The sequence below is a fragment of the Haliotis rufescens genome, unplaced genomic scaffold, assembly GCF_023055435.1.
Source record: "Haliotis rufescens isolate VD_foot unplaced genomic scaffold, xgHalRufe1.0.p SCAF_8, whole genome shotgun sequence".
NCBI lineage: Eukaryota > Metazoa > Mollusca > Gastropoda > Lepetellida > Haliotidae > Haliotis > Haliotis rufescens.
The window spans coordinates 21,422,362-21,446,431 of NW_025964372.1; the positions used below are offsets into that span (position 1 = coordinate 21,422,362).

At 38.8% G+C, this 24,070-nt stretch overlaps 1 protein-coding gene across 2 annotated transcripts in view; it reads left to right on the plus strand.

The window, feature by feature from the left end:
- LOC124115734 (sodium- and chloride-dependent glycine transporter 2-like) overlaps window positions 1-24,070 on the plus strand; it is a 36,900-nt gene that overhangs the window by 8,259 nt on the left and 4,571 nt on the right. The window contains exons 1-11 of one of the 2 annotated variants that reach the window (XM_046476836.2): window positions 3,659-3,716; window positions 6,546-6,759; window positions 7,214-7,345; window positions 8,469-8,657; window positions 9,601-9,766; window positions 13,705-13,837; window positions 14,112-14,246; window positions 15,013-15,116; window positions 18,479-18,603; window positions 20,212-20,324; window positions 21,549-21,677. In XM_046476836.2, coding sequence (XP_046332792.2) covers window positions 6,549-6,759; window positions 7,214-7,345; window positions 8,469-8,657; window positions 9,601-9,766; window positions 13,705-13,837; window positions 14,112-14,246; window positions 15,013-15,116; window positions 18,479-18,603; window positions 20,212-20,324; window positions 21,549-21,677 — 1,437 coding nt within the window. In that variant the 5' untranslated portion in view covers window positions 3,659-3,716; window positions 6,546-6,548. Of the gene's footprint in view, window positions 1-3,658; window positions 3,717-6,545; window positions 6,760-7,213; window positions 7,346-8,468; window positions 8,658-9,600; window positions 9,767-13,704; window positions 13,838-14,111; window positions 14,247-15,012; window positions 15,117-18,478; window positions 18,604-20,211; window positions 20,325-21,548; window positions 21,678-24,070 lie in introns of those variants that run through there. The other variant, XM_046476835.2, reaches the window with a different exon arrangement.

Consider the following 24,070-nt stretch of genomic DNA (forward strand, 5'->3'; position numbering starts at 1 on the left):
ACTGTGACAATGATGTTTGTGTTATGTGCATACATTCTAGTTTCCTTTTTGACCCACGTACGCATAACATTAGTGTCATAAATGTTTTATTGTACACACAGGTGGGGATATGTGTAGGTGTCAGCTAACAATATCAATAACATCAGACTCACTGCGTCAAGATCTGAGAATACTGTCGTAGAAGGTCGCGTTAGGTGAACCATCAACGGACGTTGCCAAATCAAAATGAATAGCGTGGGGTCTTGAGCCAGTTATATGTCATCTTTCTTAAACGATCCGGTTTCACTTCTTTACCACTTCGATTCGGGCTTTCAGAAACGACGGGGCGTACAAAATATCCACAGCAATATAATGGCTAGGCTTTAGTCATTTACATCCGCGATGGGTCGTTTAAGTTCGTTTTCGATATATAGAAATCAGATATGCTAGTCTTAGCTGAATGCTTCGCTCACTCGTACTGAAAATTCAGAAGCTTCGACTCTGATATACTTATTAGGAAGTGGTAAGAGATATGGAGATATAGTGTCAGAGATTTTATTTGATTTTAATTGGGTAAGCTAACGTTTTTGGTGTGAACAGCTTGAGAGTTCAGAGAACCATGGCAACAGACGTGACCCTGTATATCTATTTTGTCCAAACGCGTTTTTTTCCATATACGTATGTCATTTACAAGAAAGGGGCTGTACTTCGCTGTCTGACCCAGTTGATGTCTAGGTTTAAACTTTGAAACATGTGCAATGCTGTATCATGACAGTTAATGTCAACATCAACTGCTAGAATGGTGTACATCATAAAGCTGTGCGTGTCAAGTGGTGTGATATGAATCAACTTGGACTGTCAGTTTGACGACCACGTTAAAACAACGTTAATACTACGTTCGTAATGTATGTCAGCGACCGACCTTCTGATACTCTGTGGAAACCAGGGGTATATCGAAAACAATACAAGTCGTCATTGTGCAAGAACAATTATGCTTCAGACAGTTGAAAAAGAATTATCTGTCACACAGAATTGCATTGTTGCAAGATTTTTTTGAAAGTTTTATATGAAAAAGAATATTTAGTCTCCATACCCGGGCATGATGCAGAGCTTACCCACGATATCAGGTTTCTTTGAACCACGTATTGCTGCGCCTTTAGACGACCAGTCCACCCGTGTGGGGAATCGAACCCGGTCCTTCAGTGGGACGAGCTAACACTTTAACCACCAGACTACCACAACGCCCCACAATGTTGGCGGCGGAGCGTAGCTTTATGGGTGACAGTCTCCGGTAAGGTTGACCGAATATGTTTTCTGTGTTTCCCATCTCCCGCCCGCCCTGAATTTTCATGCCGATGTGAAATAATAATAGTTTTCAACTCCCAATTTTCCCAAACGCTGTGGACACTTGTGCCCCGATGTACAAAATACTCCTAGCATTGCACTGTCAGCTTTATCTTTCTTCAGATATATTTATTACAAAATCGTTTTCAACGATTCTTGACAATAAAACAGGCATGCTGGGACTTGGAAAGAAAGGGGTCATGAGTCATTTGCTCATATATTTCTGAAAATAGCCCCAAAGTCAAAACAAGTCAATTTGGCCAAGAAGTGTAACTTCAGCTTCAAGTATGTCGATGACCTCATATCGACATATCGTTCAATAACGGTCAAATAGCCAATTCTCTGCACTGATTTACCCACCTGAACTAGAAATAAAGGCGACCAGTGGTACCACCTGGTGTTTCATATATAGATCTGTGCATAAAGAGACTGTGTGACAGAAACTCTCCACAAGATTGTACGACAAAAGGGATGACTTGTTCGCGAACACCTGGTATCATCACTTTTTTACAGTGATTAATGAACACATGCTCATGATATAGTCGGAATCGTACAATCGACTCTGCGTTTAGCAGACATTTCTATTCAACATGGAAAGGGTTTTGTCGCTATATTTATTAATATTATTCAACTTTCCAAAAGTCAACTTTCCCGTCATGTCGAGCAATATTCCAGAAGGTCCAACGTTTGATGTTTACGTTTCACAACTTTTGAGGTACAAGCAAGCATGCTCTTTCTACGAGGATTTCAAAGAGCTTCATGCGACTTTTGCTCAGAAGTTGTTTGTTCAAGTTTACATTTTTCAAGGCCTCAGTAAAGCTTTTAAAAAGTGTTATTGTAGACATGTGGAGGACATTTCCAAATGTGACGCATCAGTGGCAAATAAGTTGACGTGTACCTTATATCCTCGTATTGTTAAGGTGATCGATTGACTTGCCTTTGCGTGTGTTTGTGTCAGGTGCCACTGGTGGGGCAGGATACGCTCACCTTTTAGCGAACACCTGGTATCATCGCTATTTCATGATTCATAGGCAAATGGTCACGATATAGTCGGAATCGTGCTATGGACTTTTAACAGGGATTTCTTATGAATGTGGAAAGGGTTTTGTCGCTGTTATTAAAATAATACTGAATATATAAAGCCCTTTGAATTCGTCGTCATCATCGTCGTTACTATTATAATACTTGTTGCTGTTGTTTGCTATACGGCTCGGAAATATGGGGCATAAAACATTTTGAATCCTTTGAAAAAGTTCACACTTTGTATTTTGAAGCCATGTCTTCATAACAAGATAGGGGCGGTCGGGTAGCCTAGTGGTTAAAGCGTTCGCTCGTCACGCCGAAGACCCGGGTTCGATTCCCGACATGGGTACAATGTGTGAAGCCCATTTCTGGTGTTCCCCGCCGTGATATTGCTGGAATATTGCTAAAAGCAGCGTAAAACCATACTTACTCACTCACTCACTCACTCACTCATAACAAGATAATACTTTAATAATACTTTTAAGTATTCGTCAAATAAATTATTATAAACGGGCAAACGATGTTTGGCGTAATTCTCGCTTTCCTCCCACGCAGCTCAGTTTGCTTGTTTCCCATTGTGACTACCAGCGGGAGTGACAGTTGAACTCTTGACTTCTATCCAAAAACATATATCATCCAACACGAACAACGAGCACACATTGTACCAGGTGTGGCCCCGGTCCTGTTTTTGCCTCGAATAATCCATTTAGTACTATCCATTACTTACGTGAAGTATTTGTGTCTGTTGTTTAACGCCACACACAGTAATACTCCAGCTATATTACAGAGGCCTGTAAATAATCGAGTCTGGTCTGAAAATCCAGTGATTGATATTGTGAGCAACGCCCGTCGGGGAACGATGACGCGCAAACAACCAATCACCGGGCCATATAGCCCGATTCAAGTCACCTCTTACGACTAGAAATCTCCACGGGGAGAGTTGGCACGTAATGACAAATGTACTTACATATACAATGCTGTATATACATAGGTGACCCACCCACCCCCATCCCCTTTACGTTTGGACAGTTTCATTTCACCGCCTGACAGAGCTACGGGTATACACAACAGGCATTGGCATTTCTACCCCTACCCCCACAATGGCACTTAATGGCATAGATCACCAATAATCTCTCCTACACGGACACCATGAGCTAAATCCACGTGTAATTCCTACAGCATACATTTATCACCCCGACAACTTTACTGTACACCCGTAAACCATTGATCCAATTGTAGGGAGGAGGGGGGGGGGGGGGGATAAATATGTCACGTGGTCTTCCTGGCACTAGGAATCTATCAAGGAGCGAAACGCAGTATCTTGTAGTAACAGGCTCGGAGAGTTTCTTCCACAGTTGAACGTCATCCTTGTACGTAAGTTTTTTCGGACTATTCATAAAAAGATATATTACGTACATAAGTATATACATGATATTGTCTTCTCTCTTCTGTAGCATGGTGGCATGCTCTACCAGCTATGCATATATGAGATATGTACACCGTTTGAGGTTTGGACTTATTATTTTCTAATTATTTGCTACTTTTCAGTTTGAAATAAAATTTAAATAAATAGTTTGAAAAGAAAGCTCACAGAAATTTGAACAACCATATCAACTTAGATTTTTGTATGTTTGAAATATAAATCACACGAATAGTCATCTGCAGATAAGCGTTGGGACTTTTCATGAATAGTTACTGGTCATTCACTGGTAAGTTTGGGGATTTTCCATACATTCATATACCTCGTATATCGTGAGCCGCATATTGTGTTTATTCATGCATATCCAATTATTGTAAACGTTCTCCGGTCGTTTCTGGTTCAGTACACAATGGCGTTCACTATTACCAATGATCCAGCTGTACCACAGGAGGTTGTTGAGATTCTGGCTACAATGATAATACACATTTACGTTACATTGTGTGATCATAAAGCAAAAGCATCCTTAATAATAAGGTCTAATAATAAATAAATATTGCTGATAGTATGTATGTTTATATTTACCTTTTAATACTAAGGTTCCTGATCTCTTCCTTGAACAATTCGTTATCTGCTTTTTGTATAATTAGGCTGCTGATCATTTCCTCGAACAATACGTTATCTGTTTTGAATATAAGGTTCCTAATCACTTCCCTGAACAATAGTTATCTGTTTCTTTTATTATAAGGCCATTGATCACTGCCCTGAATAATTGAATAACACGTTATCTGCTTTTTAATAATTTTTAATAATAAGGTTCCTCATCACCTCCTTAAAAAATACTTTATCAGTTTGGACTACATGGTTGCTGACAGGTACCTGATCACGTCGTTGAACAATACAAATTATATTCTATCAAGGTTATTGGTTATTTTCTAAACATAATAGCAAAACAAAACAGTTTGTCAATAGCGTCGGGCGGACTGAAATAGGTATATTTTCTCCTTTCTCCAAATAGTGTCTTCCAGGCAAGTTCGTGATTAAGCTCTGCTTTGAATGGAAATGTAATCTGGCATTGCTAAGAAGACGTTACGCTATTATAATAATATGTATTTGTATGAGGGGTTGAGCTTGGGATTAAGGTATGTTTGAACGGCTTACAATTACATCACTGGGTGTTAGTTCAATGTGGGAGAAACGAAACGGAGGAGCTGCTGATCGTCAGCAACCCGTGGAGGATCCGGGTAGGAATAAGGGTAGCTAGTATATGGTACACAGTATACAGGTAGCCAGTATATAAAGGTACCCAGTATATACGTATCCAGTATATAGCTACCCGGTATATAGATACCCAGAATATAGATACACAGTATACAGGTATCCGGTATATATAGGTACCCGGTATATAGGTACCCAGCATATAGGTACCCAGTATATAGGTACCCGGTATATAGGTACCAAGTATATAGGTACCCAGTATATAGGTACCCAGTATATAGGTACCCAGTATATAGGTACCCAGTATATAGGTACCCGGTATATAGATACACAGTATACAGGTAGCCAGTACATATAGGTACCCAGTATATACGTATCCAGTACATAGGTACCCGGTATATAGATAAACAGAATATAGATACACAGTATACAGGTATCCAGTATATATAGGTACCCGGTTTTTAGGTACCCAGTATATAGGTACCCAGTATATAGCTACCCGGAATATAGATACCCAGTATAGGTACCCGGTATATAGATACCCAGAACATAGATACCCAGTAGCCTATGCTTCTGGTCCAGAATTGATTTTTGACCTGGATTTTTTGGCTGGAATAATTCCAAGTGCAGCCTTAAACAACAAACAAACCTTTACACAGCGAGATGCCGCTTTTCAGTCATTGCTAGCAATAACGTCTTCTGAATATTCTTGTGTAACTGTTCCTGTTAAATACTTTTTAAAGAATCTTTTACACAATCAATAACACACTACCTCGATACTGAAATATTCGACCGTCTCAGTCGTGTATGGGTAGATCTTCTGCCAGGTTTGTTTGTTTGTTTGTTTGTTGTTTAACGCCGCACTCAGCAATATTCCAGCCATATGAGTGCGGTCTGTTAAATAATCGAGTCTGGACCAGACAATCCAGTGATTGACATCATGCGCATCGATCCACGCAATTGAGATCGATGACATGCATCAACCAAGTCAGCGAGCCTGACCACCCGGTCCCGTTAGTCGCCTCTTACGACAAGCATAGTCGCCTTTTACGACAAGCGTGGGTTGCCGAAGTCCTATTCTACCCCGGATCTTCACGGGTTTTCTGCAAGGTTATATCAAACTACGTTAAAACATAGTATTTCTTGTTACCTGCCTGGCGCTCGACATTAGGGGACTAAAACAAGCTCGGAATCCCTACACTCTGTCTGACTGGGGTGTCCATGTTAAACTGCGGCATGGTGTCTCAGTGGCATAAGTCCGTACTAGTACCAGCACCAGCACTAGTACAAGTAATACGTATACAAGAACAATAATTTTGAAGCGACATTAAACCCCATTTGCAACTTGTTGCGATTTAGCAGTCTATTCTAAATATCTTTTGAGTATATAGGTATTTTCTGCAGAGAGAGTAAGTCATTATTTGGCTGATTGTGTCTCACCATTCCATAAGGCGTGTATTGTTGCCTGCTGTCAATTCATGGTTTCTCTGGTCCAGATTAATTATAGGTGCCATAGTATTAATGGCTTGATAACAAAACTGAATCATTGACTACCACTTTTCAGAAGATGCAGTCCAACCCGAAGTATGACGAGAAGTCCTACGAATCAGTAGCCATGATGGATTCCAAAGACTGTATCGACGACGAAGGCGAAAAAAATGAAAATAAGAGAGGACATTGGGCATCACAGCTGGAATACCTTTTGTCTGTAGTAGGCTTCTGTGTTGCCCTTGGTAACGTATGGCGATTCCCCTACATCTGCAACAGAAACGGAGGAGGTTAATAATATTTTTTGTTTTCAAATTTGGGATTGAGAAAAATAATGACTTAACTTTGCTTTCACAACATATTTAGATTTACCTCTTTGATATCAAGTTCTCTGTTGTTGTTGATATGGAACATCACACTTTTCTAACACTTTGCCTATTATTCATGCATGTCGTTTTCAGCAGTTATTTACATTCAATGTAAAAACATATACATGTAACATTAGTTTTGTTTCATGAAGGCCATTCAAATTCAGACCTCTATTAAAGGAGGTCCGTTATACGAAATTCAACCACTAGATCGCATAACGTGTACGAAGGCTTGTAATACACCGAAACCACTGAAAGGTTAATCACCACCAGGCCAGCTTAGGATCATATGATATAAGCCAAAATACTATGATTTTCAAATGAGTGGAGCCTTTGGATGACTGTTTACTGTATAGTTATTGTTTATATATTTCAGGTGCCTTCTTGATTCCTTTCCTCGTGTGTCTTGTGTTGTGTGGTCTGCCTCTTTTCTTCCTTGAGATGTCCCTTGGGCAGTTTTCAGCGATGAGTCCGACACACGTATGGAGCCTTTGTCCATTGTTAAAGGGTAAGGTTTTTCTCAACATGAAAATCAATCTCATTAAAATCAGGGCCCACTTGCACAAAGCGATCTTAGCGCTAAGATTATCTCCCATTATATTCCCACACTTTAACATAGGTTTTCGATAATCTTAACACTAAGATCGCTTTGTGCAAGTGGGCCCAGATCTTAGTTCTTGTTTAGCTGCAGCGAGAAGTAAGATCTGATCTTTATTAGATTGCATGAAAATAAACAGTGACTGTGTTGGATTTACCGCCCCTTCGAACATAATTTAATTTATATCACGGCGTGTCAACCTGATGTTTGTGGAAAGTCCGAAGTGATGTAGGTCTCAGTCGTTCACCACTTTGGTGAAACCCACGAGCACGGGTATGGTGCTGACTTAGAACCTTAATCAGTGCGAACTGGGATTCGAACCCACGTTTATAGGTTTTCTAGCACACCTAAGGGACGCAACTATGCGCTAAGAACCATGGCTCCTTCGACCACTGGGTAACCCGTGCATACATGTTTGCGCATTTAAGGAACCTTCTGACCGTCTCCGTGGTATAGTGGATAGAGCGTCTGTCCGGAGAGCGGAAGGTCAGTGGTGCGAACCCCGGCCGATTCATACCAAAATACATTAAACGATATAATTCACTGTTTCCCTGCCTGGCTCTCGGCATCAATGGAAAACACATAGACTGGTCGGCTCGGTATACCGTGTCTGAGTGGGGAATTCATGTTAAACTACGGTATGGTGTCGCAGCAGGCTAGCACTATAAAACCGGTAGAAGTCCGTAATAGTATAAGTAGCCACACACACACACACACACACACACACACACACACACACACACACACACCCCACACACCCCCCCCCCCCCCCCCCCCCACACACACACATACAAGCAAACACACACACACACACACACACACACACACACACACACACATACAAGCAAACACACACACACACACACACACACACACACACACACACACACATATATGCATGCACATCGCTATATTAGTGCTATCATCTCGAAAGCGACGATAAACACCATTTTCACCTCACGAGAACACTGACTCGCTTCTCAATGCCTACTTGCATTTGTCATCCCAACAGAAATCATCTCTCTGTTTGCAGGTATCGGACTGAGTATGATGATCATGTGCTTCAGCTGTGTGGTCTACCTGACCGTCATCTGCGCCTGGGCGCTCTACTACACCATCTACTCCTGCAGAACCACCCTCCCGTGGACAGACTGTAACAACATCTGGAACACCGACGCATGCGTCACGAGCGTCAAGGCCTTAAACCAAAGACTAACTGATGGTATGACCCGTCCGCTATGATGTCATAATTCAACACGTGGTGATATTTTGTGCAGATATTTTTTTCATACTACATGACTTTACAACAATGGGCTACGCGTTTTGCCAAAAGTTGGTTGGTTGGTTGTTTAACGCCGCACTCAGCAATATTCAAGCTATAGGACGGAGGTCTGTAAATAATCGAGTCTGGACCAGACAATCCAGTGATTAATATCATGAACATCTATCCACTCAATTGGGATCGATGACATGCAACCAGGTCAGCGAGTCTGACCACCCGATCCCGTTAGTCGCTCGGCTTTTACGGCACGCATGGGTTGCCGATGACCTCTTCTACCCCGGGTCGTCACGGGTCTTTTGCCAAAAGATTGTAAAGCAACACCGTACGTACATATGTAGACTTACACTTGACCTCTGAAAATATATAACTTTGCTTGAAACAACTTGAAATGGAACCCCTGAGATAGAATATTGAGACCTAAATCTGTGGAAAATCTAGACTTGCTTTATTTAGGGCTATACCATTTCAGTGAGGAATGGTTCGAGGGGAAATAATAAGTTTCGGAGACTGTGAGACAGACTAGAAGATACAGGACACATACTTTTAAACCCATGTTTCATATGTGTCTTCGATCTGTGTTCATGTTGGGACAGTAAGGGGCGTAACTCTTGCAGCAATCTTACTAATCCGGACCTCTGTCTGACTGGACGAAAATATTTGATCCCACGCAAGTCTTTGACAGGTTCCACTGTTCCATTATCTGTTTAGAATATTAACCCTAAAAAACATGTTTTGTTAAACAGGCTTTAAACATCTGATGCCAGTGTATGTCCTTCATCGTGAACAGAACAGTATTATTTACACTGTTTAATGCACATCCAATGTTCTTCCAGTTTTGAAATATGATAATACTTCATCAAAGCATGCATGTTTCATTTTGTAGCGTTCAATTCTACGAATGTGAATGGGACTGGACTAGTAAACATGACCAGCGGCTTCAATAGCGCCTACACATCCGTGGCAGCAGCACACAGCAATGGCACACACTTTGATGACAATCGGTGGAACAATGACTCTCTATCGCACACAGCAGCAGAGGAATTCTGGCAGTAAGTAGTAGTATCTTACAGTTAGTATTAAGAGCATCAAAACTTTTAAAGGTATGCGATTCAAGTGCTGTAGATATTTGGTTAAAACACTTAAAAATACGAGGATTTGACATTTGTTTAAAAGTGATACGCTAACTGGAATAAACGAGGTCCTGTATCGTTAAGATATAACTTTCGGAATGAGATATCTCTGTCCAGATTGTAAACAGGATAACAAGAGTTCTAAAAGTGGATCGTCTAAAATTCATGAGTCTAAATTAACAACATACATTTCGTATTAAACGTCAAGGTTCTCCCATTCACATCCGGCAATCGTCCCTCCTATACTTTCACTCTTCTTCAGTCTATTCTTGTTTTGAAGTGAGAGGCCACTGTTTCCACATTGCACAGAGAAAGTTGAAATAAACCTTTATAAGATAATAACCATTATTCTGGAGTCAATATTAAAAGATCGCACTTTCCGTATGAAAGTATAGGCGAGACTGACACTTTTTGTATATGGCATCTGTGTTTTGGGTAAAACGTCAAGTTATTGTCAATGATGGTCCCGAGGTACTTTAATTCTGTCACGGCTTGGACGGCTTTTCCATTGATGATCACTGGTGTAATGTTTGAGTTCTTTCATCGGAAATCTATGATAAGACCTGTTGTCTTCTTAACATTCAACTGTAGAGAATTGTCCTCACACAACTTGATAAATATAAGTACTCTTGTTTATAGGTTTCCCCGTCAAACTATAGACTGCTTATCGCGAACCTGTAGAGAATTGTCCTCACACAACTTGATAAATATAAGTACTCTTGTTTATAGGTTTCCCCGTCAAACTATAGACTGCTTATCGCGAACCTGTAGAGAATTGTCCTCACACAACTTGATAAATATAAGTACTCTTGTTTATAGGTTTCCCCGTCAAACTATAGACTGCTTATCGCGAACCTGTAGAGAATTGTCCTCACACAACTTGATAAATATAAGTACTCTTGTTTATAGGTTTCCCCGTCAAACTATAGACTGCTTATCGCGAACCTGTAGAGAATTGTCCTCACACAACTTGATAAATATAAGTACTCTTGTTTATAGGTTTCCCCGTCAAACTATAGACTGCTTATCGCGAACCTGTAGAGAATTGTCCTCACACAACTTGATAAATATAAGTACTCTTGTTTATAGGTTTCCCCGTCAAACTATAGACTGCTTATCGCGAACCTGTAGAGAATTGTCCTCACACAACTTGATAAATATAAGTACTCTTGTTTATAGGTTTCCCCGTCAAACTATAGACTGCTTATCGCGAACCTGTAGAGAATTGTCCTCACACAACTTGATAAATATAAGTACTCTTGTTTATAGGTTTCCCCGTCAAACTATAGACTGCTTATCGCGAACCTGTAGAGAATTGTCCTCACACAACTTGATAAATATAAGTACTCTTGTTTATAGGTTTCCTCGTTGTCAAACAATAGACTGCTTATAGCTGCATCATCGTCGAACTTTACTCTAGGTTTCCCCGTCAAACTATAGACTGCTTATAGCGAACCTGTAGCGAATTATCCCCACACCACTTGATAAATATAAGTACTCTTGTTTATAGGTTTCCCCGTCAAACTATAGACTACTTATAGCGAACCTGTAGAGAATTGTGATCACACCACTTGATAAATATAAGTACTCTTGTTTATAGGTTTCCCCGTCAAACTATAGACTACTTATAGCGAACCTGTAGAGAATTGTGATCACACCACTTGATAAATATAAGTACTCTTGTATAGGTTTCCCCGTCAAACTATAGACTGCTTATAGCTGCATCATCGGTTAACTTTACTCTAGGTTTCCCCGTCAAACTATAGACTGCTGATAGCTGCATCATCGGTTAACTTTACTCTAGGTTTCCCCGTCAAACTATAGACTGCTTATCGCGAACCTGTAGAGAATTGTCCTCACACAACTTGATAAATATAAGTACTCTTGTTTATAGGTTTCCTCGTTGTCAAACAATAGACTGCTTATAGCTGCATCATCGTCGAACTTTACTCTAGGTTTCCCCGTCAAACTATAGACTGCTTATAGCGAACCTGTAGCGAATTATCCCCACACCACTTGATAAATATAAGTACTCTTGTTTATAGGTTTCCCCGTCAAACTATAGACTACTTATAGCGAACCTGTAGAGAATTGTGATCACACCACTTGATAAATATAAGTACTCTTGTTTATAGGTTTCCCCGTCAAACTATAGACTACTTATAGCGAACCTGTAGAGAATTGTGATCACACCACTTGATAAATATAAGTACTCTTGTATAGGTTTCCCCGTCAAACTATAGACTGCTTATAGCTGCATCATCGGTTAACTTTACTCTAGGTTTCCCCGTCAAACTATAGACTGCTGATAGCTGCATCATCGGTTAACTTTACTCTAGGTTTCCCCGTCAAACTATAGACTGCTTATAGCTGCATCATCGACGAACTTTACTCTAGGTTTCCCCGTCAAACTATAGACTGCTTATCGCGAACCTGTAGAGAATTATCCCCACACCACATGATAAATGTAAGTACTCTTGTTTATAGGTTTCCTCGTTGTCAAACAATAGACTGCTTATAGCTGCATCATCGACGAACTTTACTCTAGGTTTCCCCGTCAAACTATAGACTGCTTATCGCGAACCTGTAGAGAATTATCCCCACACAACTTGATAAATATAAGTACTCTTGTTTATAGGTTTCCTCGTTGTCAAACAATAGACTGCTTATAGCTGCATCATCCGCGAACTTTACTCTAGGTTTCCCCGTCAAACTATAGACTGCTTATCGCGAACCTGTAGAGAATTATCCCCACACAACTTGATAAATATAAGTACTCTTGTTTATAGGTTTCCTCGTCAAACAATAGACTGCTTATAGCTGCATCATCGACGAACTTTACTCTAGGTTTCCCCGTCAAACTATAGACTGCTTATCGCGAACCTGTAGAGAATTGTCCTCAAACCACTTGATAAATATAAGTACTCTTGTTTATAGGTTTCCTCGTCAAACAATAGACTGCTTATAGCTGCATCATCGACGAACTTTACTCTAGGTTTCCCCGTCAAACTATAGACTGCTTATCGCGAACCTGTAGAGAATTATCCCCACACAACTTGATAAATATAAGTACTCTTGTTTATAGGTTTCCTCGTCAAACAACAGACTGCTTATAGCTGCATCATCGACGAACTTTACTCTAGGTTTCCCCGTCAAACTATAGACTGCTTATCGCGAACCTGTAGAGAATTATCCCCACACAACTTGATAAATATAAGTACTCTTGTTTATAGGTTTCCTCGTCAAACAATAGACTGCTTATAGCTGCATCATCGACGAACTTTACTCTAGGTTTCCCCGTCAAACTATAGACTGCTTATCGCGAACCTGTAGAGAATTATCCCCACACAACTTGATAAATATAAGTACTCTTGTTTATAGGTTTCCTCGTTGTCAAACAATAGGCTGCTTATAGCTGCATCATCCGCGAACTTTACTCTAGGTTTCCCCGTCAAACTATAGACTGCTTATAGCGAACCTGTAGAGAATTGTCCTCAAACCACTTGATAAATATAAGTACTCTTGTTTATAGGTTTCCTCGTTGTCAAACTTTAGACTGCTTATAGCTGCATCATCGTCGAACTTTACTCTGAAACAGTTTTGGTGTGAGCTTACACAGTCGTTAGTATACAAAATGATAATAATGCAAAACAAATCTCTTTGAACATGGAGACATTTCAAATATCTGCTAGTCTTTATAAACACAGCTATTCTTATAATTCTTGATGAACAAATAGTACTTGATTTGTAGAAATTGTGTTAATGTATAGAAAATGCTTGACCATTTTAGTGATTTAGATCGTAAGCTTCTAATTTTTCTTAATTGGACAACGTATGAAAGGAGTTTATGTTTGTAGATACAAAGCTCTTGGTATATCGTCTGGCATAAACTACCTTGGACCAATCAAATGGGAGCTGGCGTTGTGTCTTCTTGCGTCTTGGGTTATCATCTTTGTATGTGTCGTAAGAGGTGTGAGATCTGTAGGGAAGGTAAGCTATACATCTGTGTATGATCTGTTGTGAAAATGTTTCCTAACGGACGCTTAAAGTAACTACCATAACGGTATAAAACTTCATTTCAATTTTGGCGGAGAGAAAATTCAACTTGAGATATCAATGTTTGCGAAAAATTGGATATTATAGTTGAACTAATGAATCGAATCATACCGTACCACATATGACTGACAAAGACGACAGGACTGGACTCAACAGTGCTTCACTTATAGACAACAATAATATTAAAACGTATTAACTTGTTGTTCAGGCTGTGTACGTGACAGCTACCGTACCCTACGTCATCCTGATTGTCCTGCTGATTCGTGGCCTGACTCTACCTGGAGGAACAGAAGGCGCTCTGTTTTACATCACTCCAAACTTCAGTAAACTCCTGGAGATACAGGTAAACTATCTTATATCGACTGACTCATCGTCAATACTTTGCATACACTAAATTCATCCAGCACCGTGAACACATCCACAATGCGATGTAGTTGTGTCGCGTAAAGCTTAAGAAATGATACCGTGGATAACCCATTGCCTGAGATTAAATAAAAGCGACAAAACCATTTCCATAATCAGAAGAAACATCTGCTAAAAGCAGAGTCCATTGTACAACTCCGACTATATCAGGAGCATGTGTTATTGAATCATTGTCAAATAGTGATGTTTCCAGGTGAACAGCCAGCCGTTAGGCTATGAAGGTGCCAATGCTTTGTTTGTTATCGATAATAACTTAAACATAAAACATGTTTTCAGTGTTCCATTCATTACATTTTCACCACTGTTTTGCTTTTTGCCTCCAATGGAATCTTTTTCTGCAAATAACTGAGACTGGTTGTTTTCTGGTGCTGACGTCTTTTGTTTACTCACTGGGAATATATTTAGTAGGAATGTCTTGAATTTACCTCTAGTCTGTAACATGACAACTTGAAAGTGCCAACGACTTGATCAAGGATTCTGGGGAGTCTTTCCAAATACATATATGTCAATATTCACTTTAATCTCTTTACATCTCTTTTATCATTCGAAATGTTTCTGCAATTTCACATAGTTCGTCCTGATACATTGATTGTATTTGTCAGTTTTATCTTTTTATGCCTCTTTTACCATTCGTAATGACAATGATTTCTTTACCATATACATAATTGTCCCTGTATATATTTCAGGTGTGGTTAGAAGCCTGTCTCCAGGTATTCTACTCCCTGGGCCCGGCTTGGGGCTGTATCATCACCATGGCCAGCTACACCAAGTTCAATACCAACTGTCTCAGGTAATAATCCGTCTTATTAGTGAACATGTATCAATCCGACTTGCGGACACAAGGTCATGTCTCAACTGAGAAATTATACACACGAGCATTAATTCAGCACTGCCTGATTCAGAATCCAGTTCCGAAAAATAATAACAAACCCTGATCTGAACACCTTTTGGATTACCTTGGCCAGGGAGCCAGAGACCCCCCCAGTTCAAAATCTGAGTGAAGTGACCCAGGTACTGCACCAGGAATGGCAGAGGACCCCATTGTTGAAAACCTGATCAGCATCACGAGGAGATGCCTTGCGAATGCCATCCTTGAGAGGAGTGGATACTCCAGACTCAGTCAGTGGTGATTTCTAGATTGACAATTATCGTTTTCCCTGCATAATGTGACAGTCCGATTCGTAGTGTAGGCTGGGTTCTCATACATTTCAGCTTTATTAAATAGAACGCTTTTAGTTTTCTCGCATAACGCAAATCAATTGATACCGATTGAGGGTGTCAGGCTCATTATTTGTGTAATGTGCCAGGCGTTCCGTCAAAGTACATTTTTTTGTCGTGATTCCAACTATAAATCACATGTTTTAATGAAGCATATATCCGAAAAATCGGGGGGTGATTAATTAATGCTCATGTTTATAATTGCATTGGCATTTCTATAGTTAAATATGATACAAAATGAAATCAATAACAAAACCATCGTCAGTACGTCACGATTGGTATACATTGTCCATCACACAAAAGTGTATATCAATCCTGGAACGATCTAAAATACATGCCTTCCACTTGTATTTTTGTCAAGAACGTAATGGTGGCTGAACAATGACCCCACAATATACTCGCATATAAAATACTTCAAAATATGCAAAATATATGTTTTGCGATATTTGTCTTTTTGGCACATTGTCCAACAAGGTATGTTAGCTGCTCGTTGACTCTGTATCTTTTGTCCGTTTAGTGTGGAGATTCATAGATTAGATATAGATATCGATTAGTGTAATTTCTTTAGTGGGCTTGTATGTACTCATACGATAATATGGTGTTTAGTTGACGACCTAACAGCTAATATGCTGCTATTCTTGCTGGACCTTTCGAGTTTTTGCAGGATGGTAAATTGTCCTCTGCAGTGATGTGTTCATGTTTGTAGTCCGATGAGATTTATTAGTACCTTTAATGCATGTTTCCATTATCCATGCTGATTCATAGATATTTTTTGATAAGAAAAGGTGACGTGTCCTGGTAAGGAGAGTGGATGTGGTCTGCCATACCTGCTTAAGTCAAGGAGGTACTGTGAGAGCATTCTAAAGTGCAAAGCTATGGCTGTCTCAATCACGAGATTATCATCACTTTTTATCATATATTCTCTAATGGCATTCGTAAAGCTCACTTTGTGTGCACTCAAACTAAACATGTGTGTCCCTCAATCGTTTTCTGACATGCGTGTTATATTACATAGGAGTTATTTTATCTAGGCGTTATGTTAAATAGGTATTATTTTACTTAGGTGTTATTTTGCATACGAGTTATTTTTGCAAAGGTGTTATATTGCAAAACTGTTATTTTGCTTTGCTGTTCCATTATATAGGCGTTATTAACATAGGTGTTATAATGCATAGGCGTTATTTACATAGGTGTTACTTTATATAGGGTTATAATGCATAGGTGTTACTCTATATAAATGGACTGTTCCGGTGGATCATCAAGATCTGGATCCATTCCCCTGGTTCTGGCGATCTCAGGTTACCTGTCCTTGATTTAAATTAGCCAATAGGATTTGCTACGCTACTCAGTCTCACAGACCAATCAGAATGCGAGTTACAAATTAGCCTTAGTCTTGGGTTGGCGATATCAACAACATGACGGTCTGTGCCATTGATCATGATGGAGTTTGCGAGAAATTCATCATGGAAAACTGACGGATACGCAAAAGAAATCCCTCAAAATTCTTTTCGGTGGAAAGGAAGTATTTTTGTCAATTAAATCTTCCATTACCCATTTTCGTTTTCCTTATCTCGACGTTTGATTGGTCTGTAATTTGAGATCGCGAGAACCACAGGAATGAATCCAGGGGTTAGAGTAGATTTTGCCCTGGAGATATAGAGGATACCACAGTCACGTACTGGGTGTTAAGATGAGGTATAACAGTTATCCCCGGCGGAATGGTATTAAAGAGGTGCTAAGATCCGACCACTTGGCAATCCAGTGATTTTGCTGGAGAGAAATGACATCAGGACATGATTTTATTAACTATAAAAGATAAGTTTTATATCATTTTCAAATTTTATTTAAAAAACATTTTGCATTGCAATTAGTCAATGTGCTAGAAAATGAACCGATCTGAAACCCTGCAATTCTAGCAAGTATGATTCATGCCACTGACGTCGAACAGTTTAGCATCATACTGAGGATTAGTACCGTTCCCCGGGAGGTTACGTCAGGTGTAACATTGGCATACTACGTTGATACAAACAAAGACGAATGATTATGTTAAGTAGATAGTTTCAAGTCGTATTATCATACGATCGTGTTCCTTTTTGTAATATCATAAGGTCGTAAGAGACATTTAGTAAAGTGTGAGTGAGTGAGTGAGTTCATTAACATTGTTCATGACAAGTAACAACTACTGATGTTTTGAAAAAATGGAAAATAAAATGTAAGGTGCAAGGTATCACAGATTAAACGTCAAATACTAACCAGTGCAAATACTTGAAACCTGAAAACATTTCGCTTATCATCAACTATTGAAATATATTTTTATTTAGAGAGTTAAGTTTGAAAATATATGAGTGTATTCGCCGTTGTTTCATGTCAGTCTGCACGTAATTGACCTATATTGTTACGTTTTACATAAATTCACTGTCTGTTGTGACAAGTAGTCAAATGTCAGTTAATATATTATATTATAATAATAACAATAATAGTTGCATGAACATTCTACCATGACAGTCGTAATGCAAAACAAAGTAAATATTGTCATGGACATGTACCACATAACCTGATGTTCACATTGCGTTAATGATGGATAAACGACCAGTCATGGTAAAATGCAACACGAATGTGTTATACTGCCATTATATAAACTTAACTACTGTTGATGACTTTGATGGATCAGAAGTGTAGATGCTGAGTAAAATGCCGTTTTAGTCGATGAGTAATCAGAATAGTTATCAGTAATTGTTTTTCTGTCTCTTTACGTCAGTGCATATACTAATACACATTTTGTGTTTAAAGAATATCAAGAACTCCCACTGTCAACTGGTGAAACTCATAATGAGATACAGCGTCCTTTCATCGTGTGAAATGGCAGGATTACTCAGCGATACAAGTCTGACACGTTGCATGTTCACATATCATTTCCCATTTTTCTAAATTTAGGAATGCGGTTTTTTGCACGTTTGTGTGTGAAGGGACAAGCCTGTTTGCTGGCCTCGTCGTCTTCTCGATCCTGGGATTCATGGCCAAAGAAGCAAATGTGCCAATAGAGGATGTTGTGTCGTCAGGTAACTACATATATAAAAGCGACATAACCATTTCCAAAATTATCAGAAATCTCTGCTAAAGGCAGAGTCGTATGTACGATTCCGACTACACGATACGTATGTCCTACTCGCGAACACCTGGTCAAATAGTGATGATGGCAGGTGTTAGCAAACTTTGTCAATCCGGGGGGGCATGGGTGGCCCAGTCGTCTAAGGCGCCGCGATTCGCTGTGCAGAGTTGCGTCCCTTTGGCACGCCAGAAACCTATGATTGTGGGTTCGAATCCCGGTTCGCCCCGATTATGTTTCTAGGTTTGTCAGCACCATACCCGTGCTGGTGGGTTTCACCGAAGTGGTAAACGTCTGAGACCTGCATCACTTCGGGCTTTCCTCCCACATTAAGCCGACAAGCCACGATATAACTGGAATACTGTTAAAAGCGGCGTTAAACCCAACTCACTCACTTTGTCAATCCGCAATCCGGACTTCTTTCATTCCGCACTTCTCGCACTGTTGGAGCAATAAATATGTGCTTATAATACTACTCTAACTCATGATTTGTTTATCTGGATTTTGCAGGGAACATTTATTTACTTCTACGGGGCTTCGCTGTATAAAGTTTCATGGCATTCCTAGGAATAAAATGAGAAATTTGGAAATATATTTGATAAAAATAGGGATTACGTGCGTCATACAGCAGACAAAATGAGAGGTTAAACTTTATCAAGAAAGCTGACATTGATTACAATATGCCTGATATGAAACACAAATAAACCAGGATGAGAAGTTGAAAGATAAAGAGCATGATACACAAACACTTGTGACATAAACTGCCATAAGCAAAAGAAAGTATTCACTTGAAAAATGGATTACACCAAAACAGACATTATCAAAATGTATGAATACAGTCGCCGACATTGCAAATATTAGCTTCAAAATATAATCCTGATACCCGTATCAAATGCATCACCATCGAACAACCATTTTTGTTTCTTTCATTTTTTGTCACAATCCAGTATTAGTGTATTCTTTATTTTCCCGGCAGTTTATTATTATCTACTACTGAATTGTAGTAACGAAAGAATAATGTTTTATTATCACTTAACTTTTGAACAAAGGGATCTTAATAGTTTTCGGCCTTGAATAGCAGGTGCTACCGGTAGGGCAGGACATGTTCACCTTTTTTTGCGAACACCTGGTATTATCACTGATTTTCAATTATCCATTCATATAACTTTGACAGCTTTTTTTTACCTTTACGCCAAATCTTAATCTGTTTTGGCGGATCATCTAGACTGGCTATTCTTCTGCATTGGCAATTTATTTTCATTATATGAATGAATAAATCTTATGAGAATGAGATGAGATGATTCCACCATTTAAGCATCATGATGCGTGTGTCACATTTTGAGATAGACAGGACTAACGTCTTCTATTTAATTACAACTGGGTGACGTTGTGTAAGTAATCATGTATCATTAGTATTTCATTCATGGAAGCTGGATACTATCTACATAATGGCACACAAGGCACATATTAATTCACTACCGTGTTGTTGTTTTTTAAGAAATGTGTTGTTTTATAATTCACAGACTAAATATGATGAAATTCACTTTTGATTCTGTTATAGGACCTGGATTGGGCTTTGTTATTTACCCAGAAGCCCTTTCCCAACTTCCGCTTCCGCAACTCTGGAGTGTCTTGTTCTTCATCATGCTTATCCTCCTGTCACTGGACTCGCTGGTAGGAGCATCATCGTGAACTATGTATATGGATATTATCCTCCAGTGGAAATAGAAATTAACGAAAAGATGTGTGTATCATAAAAAAACAGCATACTTTTGTACAATCAATAATTCTAAACATTCTGCACTTTAAGGTGAACCGTTGATAAGAAAGTATATTGTTTCGTACATTTGAGATGCGCGCAGTGTCATTCTGTCACGTCATTTCATATTACGTCAACGATTATGTCTGTGTTATTGCCCGCGTTCCTCACTCTTCCTTTTTGTGCAAATTTTGTGAGAGGCGAGTGCTAGAGGTAGAGAAAGGTATGCTTACCCTGTTGGCGAAAAGCTGATCCATTGGCTTCATTTTCACCACTGTTGTGCCTTTTACGCCCAGTGTACTGTTTTGGAAGACAATTGAGACTATTCTCTGGCGTTGAGGTTTAAAATTTACATCAACAATCGTTCTGTCTTACCTCAGCATTTGCCAAAGGGCGCATGGAATCGTCACGACAACGTGTATTAGTGTTCATTTAATGACTGACTTATCTTAAATCATCATGTTCAGGGCCCGTCTGAAAGGGGCATTAGTATGGGGGAAACAAGACGCGCCCTATCTTTGAGTCGTACGTTATGCACATAAAGCTCGTCTAATTTTGGTTGACAACCTTTATGAAATGTCCGACATTATTGTGTGTTTTTTTAAATGTATTTCTACATCTTCTTTAATAATCTAATTATATTTCCCCGCATTTTTATAATAACCTTTCCTAAAATGAAGTTCCACAGGGGGCATTATAAGCTGTATGATGACATGGTGCGGGAGTTTATGTCCATGTAAACCAATGTATGGCAAGTACCGTATTCGACGTAATAAGCGCCCGGGGCGCTCTCAAAATTAGAAATAGTGGGCTCTTATTAGAATATTATTTTGGTGAGAAAAACAAACAGCTGAAAGATAAATTTCGTGGTTAATGCGGACAGCCTGAAATGTTTATATATATTCGACAGATATATTTTTCCAGAATTTAATTGCCCATAATTAAGGGTTCATATAGCCCACGAGTGCGTATTATGCGCGAATACATAAGTCTTGTGAACATTGATCAATCGGAAGATAGGATTGTTCACTAGCCAATGTATTAGCAAATATCGCCGTGGGCACTTATTAGAGCGGGGCGCTTATTACATATGTCTCATGTTCCCTTTCTCTGAAATTCTTTTGAAACCATTTTTTCAGTTCTCGATGGTTGAGACAGTCGTAACTGCCATCTTAGATGAATATCCCAAACTGATCAGATGGAGAGTACTATTGAATGGCGTCTACTGCATTGTGTCATTCCTCCTTGGACTTGTGATGACCACTGAGGTATGTTTAGGCATTATTCAACACATCATCAGACATTTGTACAACTTATCATCAGACATTTGTACAACTTACCATCAGACATTTGTACAACATATCATCAGACATTTGTACAACTTATCATCAGACATTTGTACAACTTACCATCAGTCATTTGTACAACATATCATCAGACATTTGTACAACATATCATCAGACATCTGTACAACTTATCATCAGACATTTGTACAACATATCATCAGACATTTGTACAACTCATCATCAGACATTTGTACAACTTATCATCAGACATTTGTTCAATATATCATCAGACATTTGTACAACTTATCATCAGACATTTGTACAACTTATCATCAGACATTTGTACAACATATCATCAGACATTGGTACAACTTATCATCAGACATTTGTACAACTTATCATCAGACATTTGTACAACTTATCATCAGACATTTGTACAACATATCATCAGACATCTGTACAACTTATCATCAGACATTTGTTCAATATATCATCAGAAACTTGTTTAACATATAATCAGACATATGTTCAACATATCATCAGACATCTGTTCAAAATATCATCAGACTTTCTTCAACATATCATCAGATATTCGTTTAACATATTGTCAGACATTTGTTCAACATATTAGCACACATTTTTGTAACATATCCTCAGACAACATATCTATATCAGAGATACAAACATGTCAACGTTGTTGCTGTAGAAATATCATATTTGAGGAATAACACACAGACAGACAGACAGACAGACAGATTTATTTGTATGAAGGCCAATTGACCCATTGTACAAGATACATTTACATCATATATATTTTTATCTAAGAGTTACCTAATTGATACTTTCGTACACGTACATTAGAAATGTTGCAAAATTTATCATTGTATTATTGTTGGATGATTGTCAGAAATTTTCAAAACAAAAATAATGATGATAAACTGTCTTTGGGATAAACATTTCCCTTCGACTTGTATAAAGAGGACAATTCTATATAACATTACGTTCATCCTCAATTACATGACAGTGTTTGCATAAGACGGCCTCATCCTCAATATTAGCAACATCCCTACTAACAAGTTGAATACCAAGAGTATTTTGTTCGCATCTAAATTTTGGTATTAGCCTTATATATATACAAAGTGCTTAATATTTGACTCAGATTTTTCGCAAACGATATGAGATTTTGCAGTGGAATGAAATGGTCTTGCTGCCTCGAGATATATGCCAATCTTGAAACGAACAATATTTATTTCTTTTGCTGAACACATGTACAAATAATTCTGTGTTGCCAAAGCTTTGTGCAACCCATACATCCCCCAAACCATAATGACTAGCAAAAGTCTGATATGCGATGCCCAGTTTGTTTCCTACGCTCACCATTATATTACCATTTCTCATTTTTTGACAAGGGGCCTCCCATTTTAAACGCAATAGTTGTACTCGATATTATCCATACCCCATTTATAATAGTATAGATATAATTCATCAAGACGTTTTTGTAATTTTAATACACTGTCTGCAACAAGTATTAAATCGTCGGCAAGCAACAACAACATTTCCTCCGAGATAAAGACACCATCATGGAATTTACTTTCCAAACATATAACTAATTCGTTGATAAACGAAGAAAGCAGACGGGACTAAGAGTACAACCTTGTCTTACCCCACATGAACTATCAAAATACTCAGTCATTTTCTTACCATAAACGTATGATACAGTTGATTTAATATCATTATACATACTCTATATAGTACAAACCACTGGCCGCGAATGCCATTTTGCAATAAAATATACATTAACTTACACCTATTAATCATATCAAATGTCTTTCGAAAGTCAGTTGATATTAACCAATTATGCCTTTTTAATCTAAGAAACATTCTAGTCTTTTATTGCAAACATAAGAAAACATTTTACCAATTATATTGAGAAGTGATATACACTGGACAGCACTGCATCTTGTTCGATAAAATCACACGATAAAATATCATCTTGTTTTTGACAGTCTGGGCATAAGCTATCACGAGGATATTCAAGAAACTCACTCACTTCAGTTGAGAAATCCTTATCCCCTATTGGCACTGGATTAAGCAATTCCTTAAAATAATCTCCCCACGTTACAGGTGCGATACTAGAGTCCTGCGAGAGTCAGGTGATACCGTTTAACAAGTCTCCAAAATGTTGTACAGTTACTATCATTCGCAGCATTAACTAATGCTTTTGTAATGCTCAGCTTAAAATAAGTCTCTTTTTTTCTTTTCATAAAGATTTATATTTGTTTCAAGTGTTCTTGTATAAGTTGTAGTTTGCCGGAGAAGACACCTTTCTGAATGTGTTCAAGAGCTTATGCTTTTCTTTGACACTCTTCATCATG